Source organism: Talpa occidentalis, unplaced genomic scaffold (assembly GCF_014898055.3).
Source record: "Talpa occidentalis isolate TD23 unplaced genomic scaffold, MPIMG_talOcc4v2.1 talOcc4.9, whole genome shotgun sequence".
Lineage (NCBI taxonomy): Eukaryota > Metazoa > Chordata > Mammalia > Eulipotyphla > Talpidae > Talpa > Talpa occidentalis.
Genome location: NW_023605305.1, coordinates 30,284,406 through 30,300,925, shown reverse-complemented (window position 1 = coordinate 30,300,925; position 16,520 = coordinate 30,284,406). Strand labels below are relative to the sequence as shown.

The following is a 16,520-nucleotide window of genomic DNA, read 5'->3' as shown; positions in this document are numbered from 1 at the left end:
TCTTTGTTAGATGGAAGTTGTTGGGTCCTCAAGAATTCTACTAGATGTTTCCATTTGTGATTTCAATCAGTCCTCATAATAATCCTGTGATTAATAACCCCATTCCTGATGAGGAAACTGAGATCCAGATATAACGTAAGATTCAATCAAGATCCAGTAGCTGCAGGCCTGAATCTCTCCTCCCTGCTTTGTCTCCCTCAGTCTAGCACCTCCTTTAACCGGGATGCTGTGAAAGCGGGAACCGGCCGTCGTTTCCTTGGAGGGCTGCTGGACCACACTTCCTACTGCTACACTCTAGAAGTCTCCTTCTACAGCTACATCATCGGGGGCACCACAGCTGCTGTGCCCTACACCGAGGAAGCCTGTATCCTTGGCAGTGTCTCTTCCACTTGCCATCCCCCCAGCTCAGGCCAGTTCCCTTCCAGCTGAGAGAATCCAGGTCTGGCAGGATTTACCAGACAGGTCAGGAATTAGGTCTCCAGCTGAGGTGAGGACTGAGGCTCTGGGGTGAGCACGAGCTGTTCTGCTGCTGGCCTCTTTGGATTGCCCTGTTTGCCCCTTGGCCTTCTAATGAGCCTCTTCTCCCATCAGCCCCTCCAGTGCCACAAGTCTCCCCACCTCCCCCTGCCTCATGCTGTTTTCCTGCAGGCCATCAAGGTGGTGAGTCTGCAGGCTAGATGGTCAGGCCTGGGGCTCTTGAGGAAGACTTGATGCTCTTGGCCTGCCTTCTATTCCTGAACGTATAGAACTGCGCTTCCTCTCTCATCTGCTGTCTTCTTATGCTCTTGTTCTTCCACTTTCTATCTTCTCACTTGCTGCTTTTCCTCTGCTTAATTTTTCTCCCATTCCCTATCTTGCTCTATCTCCTCTTCCTCGCCTGGCCTGTGTTTTTCCTTCCCTCCCTCTTCCTGTCCCTTCCTCCCCTCTTTTCTGTCCTCTCTCTTCCTCCATCCTCCTTCCTCTGCTTTCTCTCTCTTCTTTCTCTCCTTTGCCAAATTGCTTTTTTCTTAACTTCCTCATAAGCTTTCTCTGAAAACACCTAAGCTTGTCATGATGAAATTCAAAGTGACTTGCTGATTTATTTGATTTTTTTTTTTTTTTTAGAAATTATGTCATAATACTGGTTTCCTAAGTGTTGGTTTCCAGGTCACTGAATCAGAGTTGTGGCAGATTGTGACAGGTTCTGCTTTCCTTTCTCCTCTTGTTTTTGGATTGATCTGTTTCTCCTATCCCAATAGTTTTCTAGAAGAAATAATGATCATTGACAGAGGAGAAAGGAGCAGGATGAAAGTTATTCAGTATATGTGCAAATTCTCTCTCCTAGAAGTAAGCTTTACATTTTTTTAGGTTTTATTCAACCTGTGGTGAATGTTATGGAGTTCCTACCATGCTCTGTGCAGGAAAGTGTCCTTTTGGCTTGTAGCATGACTTAGAACTAGTCCACCCTGTCAGTTTCAGCCAGGTGACACTGGGGGTTCCAATTACCTACCTGTGGACATAAGAGGTAGAGGGATTCCCCGAAGGAGGGGTGAGCAGTTGGTAGGCCAGGTGTTCACGCAACGTTCCAGATCCAGCAGAACACAGACATTGTGATGAGAATCGAGTGTCCCCTCCCTATAGTCACCAAGACTGATAGTCACCATGACCTGACTTTAATAACTATGTGCTCAGCAAAATTAAGGAAGTAGACTTAATTTTGAGACACAGAGAGAGAGGACCCTTGATTTTCAAAGTCCTGACCATCTCTGTGCCACACTGATGCCTCTACACACACACACACACACACATACACATGCACACACACACACACACACACACACACGGTGATGTGTATCCCCTGGCTTCCCCAGGATCCACTAAATCCTGTAATACACACTTCAGTTTCATTCCACACTGCACCTGCTTTGCTCTCCCATGAGAGAAAATTGTGGCCCCAAAGATAGAATGTTTCCTGGAAGGAGAGTTTGAGCTTGTGCTCCCAAGGGGGCTCTGCAGCTCTTATTTCACAGTGAGAGGGAGGAGACCTGCACTCAGTTTGTGATTAGTTTCTGATGTCAAATTTAGTGGGTTCTCTAGAGTGCCTCTGACATGATTTTGTAAAGTAAATGTGTTTCTTAGTAAATGCCCCTCCCTCAGCCCATGCTCAAGTTTTCTTCCCCTCAATACCCAATCCTCATTCATCACAAGACACCATCAGTCTATGCTGGGATGACACAAGGCACCTAACTTATGGTCCCTGACTTATAGAACTTTCAGTCTAGTTGGGGAGACAGAAGAAGATGTAGAAAATTATAATATGTATGGTTTTGTGGTGGAAGAATTCCAGATGGCCATAGGAAACTTGCAAGTGCCTGTGGAGTGTCTGGTATAAGCCAGGTAAAGTTCTAGGTACAGGGGCTGGAACAGAACTATGTAAAGACAAAAATGTCTATACTTTGGGGTAGAAGGGAGGGAACTTAAATACAATTTTAGGAGGTCAGACAAGACTTCTAGTGGAATGACGTCTAAGCTGAATTTTATAATGGAGTAGAAATGTCCAGTTTGGCTTGGGGTCGATTGCTGGAGGAAGGATATCGCAGACTGAATGGGGAAGAGGGTTGCTACAGGGACTGTAAGTAATCCAGATGGCTGTAGAACTTTAGCTACAAGAGATGAGACATTAAGGAATTTGAACTTGAAAATGAAGACAATGGAGAGCAATAGAAAGTTTTTAAATGAGGTGGAAAGTCACCCAAGTTATATGGGGAAGGGTAGATTGGAGGGGGCAAGACTGTCTAGAGGAGGCTGTTGGGACAATTCAGGTGGAGATGATTCAGACCTCAACTGGGTAGTGCCAGTTAGCACTGTGTGCCATGAAATATTAAGGACATGAACTAAAAAGATGTGGCAAGTGCTTGGATGGGGATGTCAGTGGGAGCAGTAGCCAGTGACTGGAAGGAGTTAAGGGGGAATAGGAGGGTGCACATGAGTCGAGCAGGCCTTGTTACTATTGGAGCCACCCCACCTTGCTCTGTCAGCCAGCGGTCAAGTGGAAGAATCTGGAGCTGCACCAAGGGAGCTCAAGCCAATTCAACACACACACAAGGGGAATTTAACCTGGTTTCCTGCTTAAAATGCATTTTTTAAACCCTCATCTCATAACAGAGAGAGACTTCAGGCAGACAGATTGTGATCTTTGTTGGCTGCTGGCTCCATATCCCAATCAGAAAAAGAAATTACATGGTCTGATGGGAATGGCAATATGGTCTGGGAGAAAGTGTCCTCTAGACTGGGAGTCAGGAGACCTGGATTCTGATGACAGCATCAACATCATCCCAGACAGTGCCCTTCAGCGAGTCTTCCAGCCTCCCCGAGGTGAGCACCCTCACCTTCATAAAGAGACCAAGGACCTTCCCACTTTTCTAACCACTGCTATGGGAATTGGAGAGAGACTCATGAAAAAAGTGTGTTGCTATGCAAAGAAAATAGACTTTGATTCAGACATATCTGGGTTTGAATCCTGGCTCAGCCATTACAAGTTATGTCACTTTGGACAAGTTACATAACTCTGCTGGGTTCAGGCGCCTCATCTTTTAACTGCATAGCATAGTAATACTTAACCTCCCTGAGTCACCACGAAGTTAAAGGAAATAATGTAGATGGGTGTGTGTTGTAAGCTGTAACTCTTGTGACTATTGGTTAAAACATTGCCAAGGCCTATGTGAATGTGAACAGGACCTGTATTTATGTTAGAGGTGGTGGTAGAGCTGTTAAGAGCAAGAGGCCATTGACTGTGCTAGTAGGTTGTAGGCAAAGAGCCCTGGTGGGGCCAGCACAATCAAGAGGTTAGATTGTCAAAATGCCAACTGCTTATCATAGGAAGGGGTGTACAGTTCCCATGAATTTTTTGGCTTTGTTTTTCATTGAAGTACCATTATATACATCATTTTATATTTTGGAAGTACAAGGAGGATCTCCCCATTCAGGTGCAGTCACTGCAGGGTACCTACCACCAAAGCACCCATAATCCTCTGACTTAGTCCACTGTGCTCTCTTTCCACCCTGGTCTCGCCCCTCTCTCCCCCTCCTACTCTGGATATCTCAGGTCTATGGTCAGCTTTCAATGGTTGGTTGAAGTTTGTCTTTGTCTAACCCTTTTTTTGGTTCCTCTATATTCCACGTATAAGTGACACCACTCAATATTTCCCTTTCTCCTTCTGGCTTATTTTGCTTAGCATAATGCCTTCTAGCTCCATCAATGTTGCTGCAAATAGTATGAGTTTATCATTTTTGATCATTGCGTACTATTCCATGATTTCTTTTTCTTTTCTTTTCTTTTTTTTATAAGATTTGTTTTACTTATTTATGCACACAAGAACTGGGGTATAGGCCAGAGGTGCAGGGGGTGGGGGCATAAGAGGATTCACCAGAGACAGAGTGGGGAGCAGAACAGGCATATTGACTGAAACACACTGCTAAGGGCAGCAGCGGGCGAGACAAGAGAGGTCTGCTGCACTGGCCGGGGATTGAACTCATATCGCAGTGGCTGGCGGTAGCTTGATAGTGCTGAGACTTCACCCCTACACCACCAGGGAGGCCTTCTTTTACTTTTTTAATATTTGTCATTCATAGTATTGCCTTCCCAACCTCAGGATACATGAGGTCAAATTAATTATCCAGAAGATTCTGGATGAGTATAAGATCAGAGAAGACTAGAAGAAGCCAGGAATCCTGAGAAACATGTACTCAGGCCTACAACAGTGACCACCTCCCTCCTACCTGTGAATATGTGTTTATCAATTTATTTTTTCTCCCTGGCAGAGCACCAGCTAAGCATTACCAGGCCTTGTTGTCTGATTCCCATTCTCCGTGATATCCAGGAAATAGAGTAATGGACACCGTCACCATGCTTACCAGGTGTGATCTCACCTGTTTGAGCCTATTTCTCCATTCACGAAAGAAAAGTAATAATAATACTCACTTTGCAGGGTTACAGGGAGAGGAAAATCATGTGATATATTCAAGTCCCTGCCACCTGCTAGGTACTCAGTAAGTGTTTCTTCTGCCTCCGTATCCCCTGGCCTCATGCAGAATTCCTGGCTTTCCTTCTTTGAGTCTTTAATCTGATGATCTGGGTTTGAAAGCAGGAATGGGTTTTGATTTCTGACTTCACCACTACTGGAGTACATTTTGGGCTGTGGCAGAAGCAGCCGGTGATAAATATAGGCAGAGTAAACCCTGGCCCTTTTCTTAGTCTCAGTGTCTGATGCCCCCTGCCTGAATAGTTGTGGAATGAGAGATGTAAGAACTTGATCTCTATTCTTCTCTCTTCCAGCTCTGACCATCTTTTTCTGATTCTAAAATCTAAAATTATGTGATTTCTTACTTAGATGAATTTCTGACAATCAAGAATCCACCACGCCATTCTGTGGTGAGTCTTAGGATTCACTGATTCTAGGAGCATAAAAACTTGCAGTCTGAAAGGGAAAATCAGTACCAAAGTGTCTTGCACAGCTGATCAGGTCAAGCTGACTGCTACTTTCTTCTTTTAGTTTAGATGTTCTTGATTGAGGGTTTCACAGATGGGCTTTAAAAGGAACTCGTGAACCATCTAAATAAACATGTTTCATTTTCTAGGAGAAAGACATAACTTTCAACGGAATCTAAAAGGAGGCTTCTGTCCTGCCTGGTAGTTTGTGCTGTGCAAAACTATAGCACTGAGTCAGGGTCCTGGCGGGGAGTTCTGCTTTGTGTTATCCTAGCTGAGGATCTTAATCTGTGAGCTAACCACTCTGAGCCTCAGTTTCTTCATCTGCAAAGTGAGAATAGTTACTTCACAGCATTATTTGAAGGGTTAATGGGATAAGCAGATAAATCCCTGTGCACACATTCACGGCCATTAAATATTGGTTCCGTGCCTTTCCTTCCTGTGGTTTGTTGTTCTGTTGTTGTTATTATTGTGAAATGATAAATTCCTGTGAATTTTAGACCATTCTTCAGCAAACCCTATTTACATTTTACTGGTCTGCCAAGTAATAAATATGCTCTGTTCAAACGATTTTAAAAGGAGAGAGAGAGAGAGAGAGAAAAAGGCTAAACTGGAATCATAAAATAACCCAGAGCTTCTCTGGCCTTTGTTTATAGTCTGGTTACAAGCCAAACGGAAATAGCTCTTTGACATAATGGATGAGAAAAACATCGTGAACAGAGACCTTGGGTCCTGAGCAGACTGGTTTCCACAGTCTTGTAGCTGTGAACACATTGACATCAGAGGGCTCTAGAAGTGGATGGCTGGTGTGGCCAAAAAGTTGCAGAATTGAGAGATCAGTTATCAGCTGGGTTTCAGTGTGAAGCCTGCTAAAAGCCTCACAATGGGTCTTTTGAAGTCAGCCTCATACATGACGATGAATATATCCATCCAGAAAAGCTCATTAGATACTAGAAGGAAACAGATGAACAGCCCGTGGCCCCTGCCCTCAGGATGACAGTATTGAGAGGAAAATGAAAAAGAAAAGGGATAGAGGCAAAACAGAAGGTGGAATGCTCAGGCAGAGGGATGCTTTGCTTGCTGGAGAAGCACGTGGAATCTTCCAACCCTGCAAGGATGGGGGGAGGAAGGAAGGAAAACTCCTGAAGGAAGGGAATCCAGGACCAAGGCCTCTAAGATAATGGGATGAAAAGCAGGAGAAGGAATGGAAGCCTTCCTGGCAGAGGGAATAGCACAGGAGAGAGTATAGATGCCAGAGAGAAGGTGTGTCCATAGTACAAAGGTTAGTTTGTGATAAATAGATCTAGGCAGGGCCAGATCATGACGGGAAGGAGGATTTGTGAACTAGAAGCAGGTACTTTGCACAAGCAGTACTCACTGGGTACTATAAAATATTTATTTTAGTCTCTCGTTGACCCTAGAGATAGGTAGATACAGATTCTAGATCTAAATCTAGAGAGATAAATGCTCTGGTAGCCCCCCACCCCGCCCCTGACTTTCTAACCTCTCTCAGGAAATTAAAACAGTCTCAGTTTAGCAAAGACTATGTCTGGTCCAATCAAAGCCATTCAGCCTCTTCAAAATCAAAGCCGTCCCCCCACCTCAAGCTCAGACCTGCATCCATCAGGCTGCTCAAGGCGACCAAGGGGGTCAGGGTCTGGCTGGCCTCTGTTTTCCCAACTTGACCTCCAGCCCTTTCCCCCAACTGGCTCACCTGCCCAGGTCGAGCAGGATGGAGGAGAGGAGGAAAAGGTCTCTGGTGACTGATACGCTCATCAGATGGCCTGGACAACCTCTTGTAAGCTTCTTTTGACGCACCTCCCTGGTGCCAAAGATTTGTGGATGTGGGCAAGCACATCCGTTCAGGCCGTTTGTTTATAGTTCCGTCCTCAGTCTCAGGTGACATGGCGGCTCACCTCTGTGGAGGTCACTACACAGCTCCAGGGGCCCTCCTGTCTGAAGGTGAGTTAAAGGCTGCAGAACTGGTTTTCTGGTTTCCTTCTGCAAGACCCACATAGTAGTCTCACCTCCCATTGTGAAATGTGTGTCTACAGTCTTGGGATGTCAGCTCGTACCTTAAAGGTTGGACTGAATATTTGGTGATTGCTTCTGAGTGGGAGTAAATGAAGAAGTTAGAGAAGATCAGGTTTTTGACTTGAATCACATGGTGGATGGTGAGGCCAGTCATTAAAATACAGGTGACTGGGGGAGGGGCTTAGAGAGAGGGATATTTTGAGATCTGTTTGGATGTGTGGAGTGTTGGGGGCTCCTGTGACAGCCAAAGGGAAAAGTTTGGCTAAAGTTATGAGAGAAACCTGGGATTTGAACAGACTCACAGTAGACTTTTCTGCAAGGTACTGTCAGTGATGAAGTGATTTTCTTGGCCAGTCAAGGTGGGCTTCCCCTTGATGAATTACTGAGAAGACTGCTGGACTGGGAGTCAGGATCCAGTTCCAGTATGGTCTTTGGTCCCTTGCCCCCCTCATAAAGCTGTGTGATCTCAACTAATTCACTTCACCTCTCTGAATGAGAAGTGAATGCCTTCACCAGCATCTGCTCATTGGCTCACTAATAGAACAGCGAGTCATGTGATTTGTATTGCTTAGAGGTATTATCCAAGTAAGTGCATGTTAGGACAAGAAGGGGCTTCTGTGTGGCAGGGGGAGAGAGATGATGCCTAGGTTATTTTTCTGGGGGAGGAAATTTCATGTTCAGGTTTAAGCCTTTGATAAGATTAATAATCAGCAGAAGCTTCACTCAGAGGAATTTGGAAACAGAAGGCTAGAGTGGACTGAAGCAGACTGTTGAGGTTTTTTTTTTTTCCCCTCTTCCATGAAGACCTGGACTAGAGTTTGATCTTCCAATGTGAATGCTTGCTGAGTGACTGGCTGAATGAATGAATCACTGATAGTAGAAGTGCTATTGGTGAAAATAATACTGTTGAGATGTGCTTCATGAGCTAGGTGAGGATCCCTGCTTTGGAGGACTGGCTTCACTTCTACTTTGCCATATAGGTTTGGGATGGCATTATGGGTTTGAAATTTCCTATCTTTAGATTAGAAGACTTCATGATGTGATTTCAAATTTATTGATAGATGGATGGATGGATGGATGGATAGATAAACAGACAGACAGATAGATAGATAGATAGATAGATAGATAGATAGATAGATAGATAGATAGATAGATAGATAGATCAAAGAATCATTCGATGATTTGATTTTTGGCCTTTGAGATAAGTACTTGCATTTTACAGGTAGGGAAAATAAGGGCCAGAAAAGTCAAGTTCTGTTTACAGCTACTAATTTAGAAAGTGGGAATTTAAATCCAGGTTTGTTCAACTCCAAAGTACATGCTCTCTCAACCTGCTGGTAGGCTTTGTCTCACCTTCCTCCCTACATTGAAGTCTGCCCCAGTTCCCTCCAGTTCCTGCAGGACAAGCCCATTTCCAGAGGTTGAGATCCACCACTCAGGCCTTGCTTGTCCTTTCGTCCTGCTCTTTGTCAACCTTGCCCCCAGTATTGAGCTATTAATGATCCCTGATCACGTAAATGCCTCCGGCACCTCTCTCTGTGGTGTCCAAGCTGAACTTCCTTGGACCTGCTGCCTCCCATCTCCAGATCAAATGGGCCTCCTGACAGGCCTGGAAAACCAAAATGTCATTACCTTCCCCAGCCTCCCTCATTCCCCCCAAATGAGGTTTCTAAGGGTTTTATCTGCTGTTGTCAGGTTTATAGCCATAATTCGAAATGCTGTTAATATTACTGACAGCAGAGAACTACAAATTACAAAGTTGTAAAGTTACTTTATGGTGATAACTGTCAGCTTTCACAAGCAGCACTGCAAGGCTCCATGGAAACCAAGAGCGTTGATAAAGAGCGTTGATCCTGTTTCAGGATTATGGCTGAGAGTTGACGGTCAGAAAAATTCTGACTGATTCTCAAGTAGTTTGAACCTTTTTGTTTATATCCGTATTCATTTGCACAATTACTTATGTTCCCATCCTCTTGTACAAATGCGGGAGATCCCACCAAGAAGAAGAGTTTATACCCAGGGTCAGTTGGTCAGTTCCAACCAGCTGTAGATTTTGGCCTCACTTTGACTGGCCCCAAGAACAGTAAGATGGACCATGCTACACCATAGGCACTTACGAAGTGATCGTTGAATGAATGACCGTCTTGGGACCATCTTGGAGCAGTTGGGGGATTTATCCAATATCAACAATCTGTGCCTTTAGACTATAACAAAACAAAAGGAGCCTTGGAAATACTGGTTTGGTGAAACGAGAGCTGCTTCCCTCCTTTGAACTAGTCTGGGAGTAAGTTGGAGGTGATAGTCGACACAACTAGAAAAGTGTATGGGAAATAGGTGCTGAAGGATGAGGGGACCATAGCCAAACCAGAGTTTCAAGGACAGGTCACTAGAGTCAGGGGTGGGGAGCGGAGTCACCTTCTCCTTACTGGGTGACTCTCCCCTGTCTTCTTCCCACTCTTTTAAGCATTAAAAGAGTGTGCTCCCTTGGCAACTGGCTTGGAAAGTAAGTCAAGAATCTCCTCTTCCTGATTCCCCTAGAAAACCAATAGTTCAGAGTCTCAGTTTATCTCCTATGACCAGAGTGCTGGGCGTACCTTGCTGTATAAATGGACCATGTTCTGATATGAAACTCATGGGCCTCGAGCCTTGCTAATCTGCTCTCCACCACTTACTTGCTGTGTGATCTTGAGCATATCAGGAGCCTGCCCTGCACTCCTTGCCCAGCTGTGAAATGAAGAATTTAGACAAAGGGCCCCCACATCCCTGACAGAGTCCAACTCAGACCTAATTCGTGGATGTTGAACCTCCACTATGTACTGAACATGGTCATCCCTAGGATTTTTTTAGACTCCTAAAGTCATGGCCATTCTCCACAGGACCCTCAGCCCTCCCTTTCTTCCAGAAAAACCTGGAACCAGCACCTCAAAATTTATTTCCCAAGCTGGCAGGCTGCATGCCCAGCCGAGACATGCTGCCTGTCTGGGGTTTCTTACCCGTCAATATTTTCCTCGAGATGATAAATGTCCTGCCAATAAGAGGAGGCAGCTGCCAGCTCTGTCTGAGACAAGGGCCTTCAGCTGGGGTTGTGGCCGTGCTTGGCTTGTTGATGTGTCTCGAGAGGCAGGAGGTGGGAGTCGTGACCAGGAGGATGAAAGATGGAATTTAGAGGGAGGAGGGGGTCAGGACCACTGCTCTCGATCTATGCAAATTTTGTCATGAGTCCTTGGAGAGGAGAGACAGAGGATGCTTGGGTTCAGCTCAAAGCAAAATACATTTACAGAGCTTCTGCAGAATGCCAAGGCCTGGCGGCACGCAGGGGAGTGAACAGCTCTTATCAGCGTATAAGTACATTCAAGGCCATCATCTCATTTGATCCCCCACAACAATCGAAAGGGGTGAGTAGTATTCTCTCTATCTTATAAACAAGAGGCACATTCTGTCCCTGAGTGTCTGTCTTAAGCCATGACCAGTCCCAGGTCGCAGAACAAAAACTGAGTCAGATGAAGGAAGCCTGTTCAGATGACAGAGGTGGTGGAGCAATACTTGAATTTGTTTCTTTTGATAACAACTCCCAAATCCCCGTTTGTCCCACTAGAGGATTCTTTCTTTAAAGAAGCAAGTCATGTGGTTGAGGGGCCAGTAATAGCTGAGATATAACTAACAGGTGCCTGCGTTCAATGATGGGGCAAAGAGAACATTTGGCCTTTGGAACCAGGTGATCTAAGAACAGCTCCTGGAGCTGCTGTTTACTGGTTGTGTGGTCTTGAGCAAGTGACCGGAACTCCTGGAGCCTTATTTGCCCATCTGTAAAAATGATGATTATGCTACTTACTTCATAGGGTTGTTATTAGTAGATGGAAAGAAAAGTTCTCAGATGCCTAATAGTTTGCCTGGATCAAAGTAGGCCTTCCATAAATGATCGTGTAACAACTGCCTCTTGAGTTCAGGGCAGACTTGTCGAGTACTGCACTGGGTGAAAGCTAACACATTTCTGGACCACAAGGAAGAGATGAAATCAACACAGGCTGAAGATTTCATGGAACCTTCCATAAAGAGTTCTTAAGATTCTTAAATAGCAATCTTCATGAAAGTGTGCTTGGAGTTCTCAGCTGCCCTGGGAGGGTCAGACTACATTATCTGTACTCAAGTGTATGATTCAGATTTTTTTTAAAAAATTTGTGTATTTATGTATGCAAGAACTGGGGTACAAGCCAGAGATGTGGGGGCTGAGAGGATTCACCAGAGACAGAGTGGGGAACAGAACAGGTAGATTGACAGAAATATGCTGCTAAGGGGAGCAGCGGGTGAGACAGGAGAGGTCTGATGTGCCCTCCCTGTCTGGGGATTGAACTCGTGCTGCAGTGGCTGCAGATAGCTTCATAGGTTGCATCTTAATCCCTTGCACCACCAGATTTTTTTTTTAAAGATTTATTTATTTATTTATACAAGCACTGGATACAGTCAGAGGGGAGAGCAGAGCAGGCAGACTGACAAAGTACACTGCTGAGGGGAACAGCAGGCGGCAGGAGAGGTCTGCGTGCCATGTGGGACCCTCGCCCGGCAGCCGGGGATCGAACCAGTGCTACAGAGGCTGTGGGCAGCTTCACAATCCAGTGCTCAACCACTGTGCCACCGGGGAGGCCCCACTTTGTTTTTTTTTAACCAGGACAAAGTCACTAAAGAGCAGGCCCAGGGCTTAGTTCATGATTAAGATCTGTGACCAAAGACATGTCTCACTCTGACAGGTTAGATATTCATTTGGTGACAAAATCTGGTATTGAGGAAACTGTCATGATAGACTTAATGCACTTGGATTCTCATCATGGAATATAAGAACCAGGAGGTGCAATGATTTTTATTTTTTAATGTGATCACAGACAACTAACATTCTATCCTTGTGCCTCAGTTTCTGTTCTGTGTGTGCCTTGTGAGTAATTGGGCCTACCAAGTGGCACTGTGTGTAAGAAATGGTTTTTAAAAATTAGTCTGCCCTGAACTCAAAGAAGAGATGATTCGTGATGGGGGGGGGGCGGGGGTGTATGTGTGTGGGTGGGGAGTGTGAGGGAAATCAGGTGAACTGGGAGAGGGCTGCCCTTCAGGACAGAAATCTGCAGTAGGGACAGGGCAGAGCCCAGAGGAGGCGCTGGGCTGGTGTAGAGGCAGCCAAAGGGAACCAAATTGGTTCACTGCCCTTCTGGTGTTGACAGGGATGTGTCTGGGGTCCTGGCCCCAGCAGAGAGGTGTTGGTCACCCACCAAACTGAGCCAGAGGCTGGCCTCTCCTGCTGGCTGCTTCCCTCAGCCACTGGCTGCGTGGGGACCACCAGCTGTGCACTCATGCTGTTGCCTGAGGTTGAAGTGCCCTCTCCTGGCCCCCAGGGTGCATGGCTGTTTCTGAGAGTCTAGCATCCTGAGGATTGGGAGGCAGCCAGGTCCTTTGTCTGGGCTGAGATCTGAGCCCTGAGGGCCTGTGCCTCCCTCTGGGGGACCAGAAGAAGGAGGGGCAGACTCCGCCCCACAACCCTTCTCCCAGGTCTCTCTCACACAGAGACATCTCTCCTCCCTGCCTGTTTCTTCCCTTTCTCTCTCATTCTCCTATTTCCTACTTCTCTTTTCTGTCTTGTCTACTCCCCGCTCCTCTCTGTCATATTCCCACACACCCCTGAACGCCCCTTCTCCTTTTTCACCTGCATCTTCTCTTCCCCCCTTTACCTTGCTCCTCTTTTCTCCTCTTTTGTATTTTTCCTTGTCCTCCTTACTCCCTCATCTCTTAAGACGAATAGTGGAAATGTGGAGCACCCAAATCTGCATTTGCCTCCAGTTTTCTCCATTTACACAACCTTGAGCAGGTGCTTAGTCTCTGACACCTTAACTGATGGTGAGGATTAAAGGAGGCGGTGTGTGCAGGCCAAGCAGGTGGCTGGCTGCCCAGGGTGGCCTGGCAGTCCCTCCCTTTCCTGTCTCCCCGCTTTGCTGGCTGATCTTTCAGTTCTCCCTCTCCTTTCTTGTCCAGTCCTCTCTCCCTGCCTCCTCCTCTACCCCTCCCTTCATAACTCAGTTCAGATTCAAATACCATTTATGAGCTTTTCAGAAAAGTGGGGCCTTGACCTTCACCTTGAAGGAACTGTCTTTCAGGGCTCACTGTCTCTCTTCTCTCTTCCTGAGGGAAAGCAGAGTGGCTCCTGGACAGTGTGTGTGCTCCAAGCCTGTGAAGTGAGGCAAGGGACAGGCACAGGGTGTCAGGATATCATCAAGGGGAGTCTCGCCCCAGTGCGTCCTGCATGGAGGTTTGTGGTGGGGAAGGTGTCATCTCCCGAGGCCCCGCATGACATGCTGGCGTATGTGCTGGGGCCAGTTATGTTCATTTGCTTGTTCATTTATTTATCATTTGTGCTGATGACAGTGCAAGTGCAGGACACAAGAAAGCAATGCAAAGCACTTCTCAGCACCGAGCTCTCAGGGAGCTTCGCACCCAGGGTCCTGTGTTGGGAGGAGCGACCTCTGGCCTCCAGAGTGTCCCTTCAGCAGATGCCAGCAGCAGTGTCAGGAAGTCGCCTATCATGATGTCCCTGGTGAGAGCCCAGGGCACAATTCCAAGGCTTGCTCTGTGCTCACAGCTCCCTAAGGTCAAGCTGGACATAGTGCTGACAAAGCTGTGTCCTGTACACCATCCTTGGGGACTGTGATGGCCCATGGTCCAGCTACAGAGGAAGCCTGGACAGCCAGGTTCAGATGGAGCCTGGAGTATAGAGGCATTTGAGCCAGTGTGGTTCAGTGGTTAGGGACCCAGGTTGTGAAATCTGTTTCTGGACCTATTTAGAAAACCTGTGTGACTTCGGGCAAGTTGCTTCACCTCTCTGACTCTAGACTCCGTATCTGCTGAATAGAGACAGGGCACAAGATTCTTAGGGTTTTTGTGAGGCTAAATGAGAATGAGTTCTTAACACCCTGACTGATTCCTAGAAAGGGTGGGAGCTATTATTACCTGTAACAATTGGGTATAATCACAGGGACCCCACTAAGTCAGGGATCTGCTGAGTAGGTGGTGGGGAGGCCAGCTGGTAGGGAGCCAGACTTCCTGCCTGGAGGGAGAACCACCCGCAACAGCACAGATACATGCAGCCAGACAACTAGGGTTAGAGCAGAGGGGATTCTTCTTTGGAGTTCCCTAATAAGAAAACTATGGCTGCAGTCTGCCCATGCTTGTTTGCAGGAAGGGCAGATGGAAAGTCCCCAGCTAAGTATTTAAGTCGTATGTGTAAATGCATGTCCCTGGGGTCTGGGGTGACACAGCATTTAAAGCAGGAGGAAGTTATCTGAGCCTTGGTAGGTTGGGAAGTTCTTGAGAAAAGGAAAATATTTACCGGTGGCCTGTTACATCAGGCACTGTGCTAAGTGCTCTTTTAGCTTATTTAATTCTCACTTCTGAAGGACTCACTATTTATGTCTAACAATTGAGAAAATGTTGGTTCAAAATATTAACTTACCTGGGGTCACACAACTTGTGCAGGGCAGAGCCAGGCTCTGCACCCAGAGCACAACAACCCCACAATCCCTGTGCTGTCCCTTGCTGGAACCCAGACAGTGAGGTTTCTTCTGGGTCACCCTCCCCTCCTAAGCCCCCTACCCCCCACTGCTCTTTGGGAGGCAGAAGATCACTAGGCCCTGCCTAGCAGAGGGTCTCCCCAATACATTGTCTCACGCCAGCTCTTCTCTGCTCTGTTTGCTTCTGCATGATGGAGTGTTTTCACTTGGCCTAAACACCTCCCAGCCTCCTCGCCGGAAGGTAATTTCTGAGGGAAAGTTACTGGGCTCTGCTGAAAGTCATTTTTAGATTCCAGAGTAGGAACAATGACTTCACATGTGTATGACTAATTCAAAGCACTTTAATCTTCAAAATGTCAAACTTTATGGTCAGTGACTATTCCACAGTGAGCAGTGGCACTGTGAATATTAAAATGTTGGGAAGGTAGGGCCTCGAGACTGGGCATCTCTGAAAGGCAAACCATCTCTGAGGGTGGTGGCCTATGCTGCAGGCCACTTTGAAGTACAATCTGACAACACGGCATTGTTGTGACTGACCACCAAAGATAAGCTATTCTAGTAACTGCACCCATTATCGGGGGTCTTTACCACAACCCTAAAAGATAGGCGTCATGGTCCCCTTCTGAGTGGGGAGGGAGAAGAGACTGATGGCCAGAGTAATTGTATTTACCTAAGGTCATCTCATTACCATGTGCTTCTGCTAAGTCTCCAATGCTGTCGCCCTCCAAAGACATTTCCCTTTCTACCACGTCAGCTATCTGTGCCGTCATGTTGTATAGCAATGTGAACTCGTCCATGTTGGAGCCATCAACGATATGAGGCAAATTTGGAACACTTACTTAAAGTCCTTCTTCATATCACCCTAGGTCTGAGTCAAGAAACAGGCCTTTGCAAACAGCCTTGTGTCTGTCTTCCTGGAATTCAGGGGAGCCAGGCAGCAACCCAGACTACCAGAAATTGTGATTCGAGGACTTCATTTTCCTATCTGGGCTGTCATTTTTTGAACTATAAAAGTGTTAGAGGGATTTGTGCAATAACAAATATTTACCAAGTGTCTACTCGGTACAAGTTCTCTGCCAGCCACTGGAGATCAAAGATGAGTAAGACACTTCTTCTTCCTTCAAGGGGAGGAAGTCTCTAATGTCTTTTTCTGTCCAGATGTTCTCCAAACTCAAGTTGCAAACATCAAGTGCAGATGATGCATTAATTCATGAATTTTCAATCTACTATGATCTAGATGTGAGCAGGGTCAAGACATGGAGACCAGTATGTCCAGCTGGAGAGGGGAGTAGAAACCTAAAGTGTCATTACAGAGGCCATTTATTCACTCAGCTCCTCATTCATTGATTTCCGAGCACTCCTCCTGTGTCAGGTAGCTGGGGACACAGAAACAGGTCACCTGATAGCCCTGCATTTCAAGACTGCAATCTAATGAAAAGTAGACGGGCAAACATTGTCTCTGTGGACATTCTAGG

General features: G+C 46.3%; 1 protein-coding gene across 5 annotated transcripts in view; it reads left to right on the top strand.

The window, feature by feature from the left end:
- LOC119235247 (AGBL carboxypeptidase 4) overlaps window positions 1-16,520 on the top strand; it is a 940,458-nt gene that overhangs the window by 874,036 nt on the left and 49,902 nt on the right. For 4 of the 5 annotated variants that reach the window (XM_054691775.1, XM_054691777.1, XM_054691776.1 and 1 more), the window contains exon 11: window positions 202-364. In XM_054691775.1, the coding sequence (XP_054547750.1) occupies window positions 202-364 (163 nt within the window). Of the gene's footprint in view, window positions 1-201; window positions 365-1,023; window positions 1,065-16,520 lie in introns of those variants that run through there. The other variant, XM_054691780.1, reaches the window with a different exon arrangement.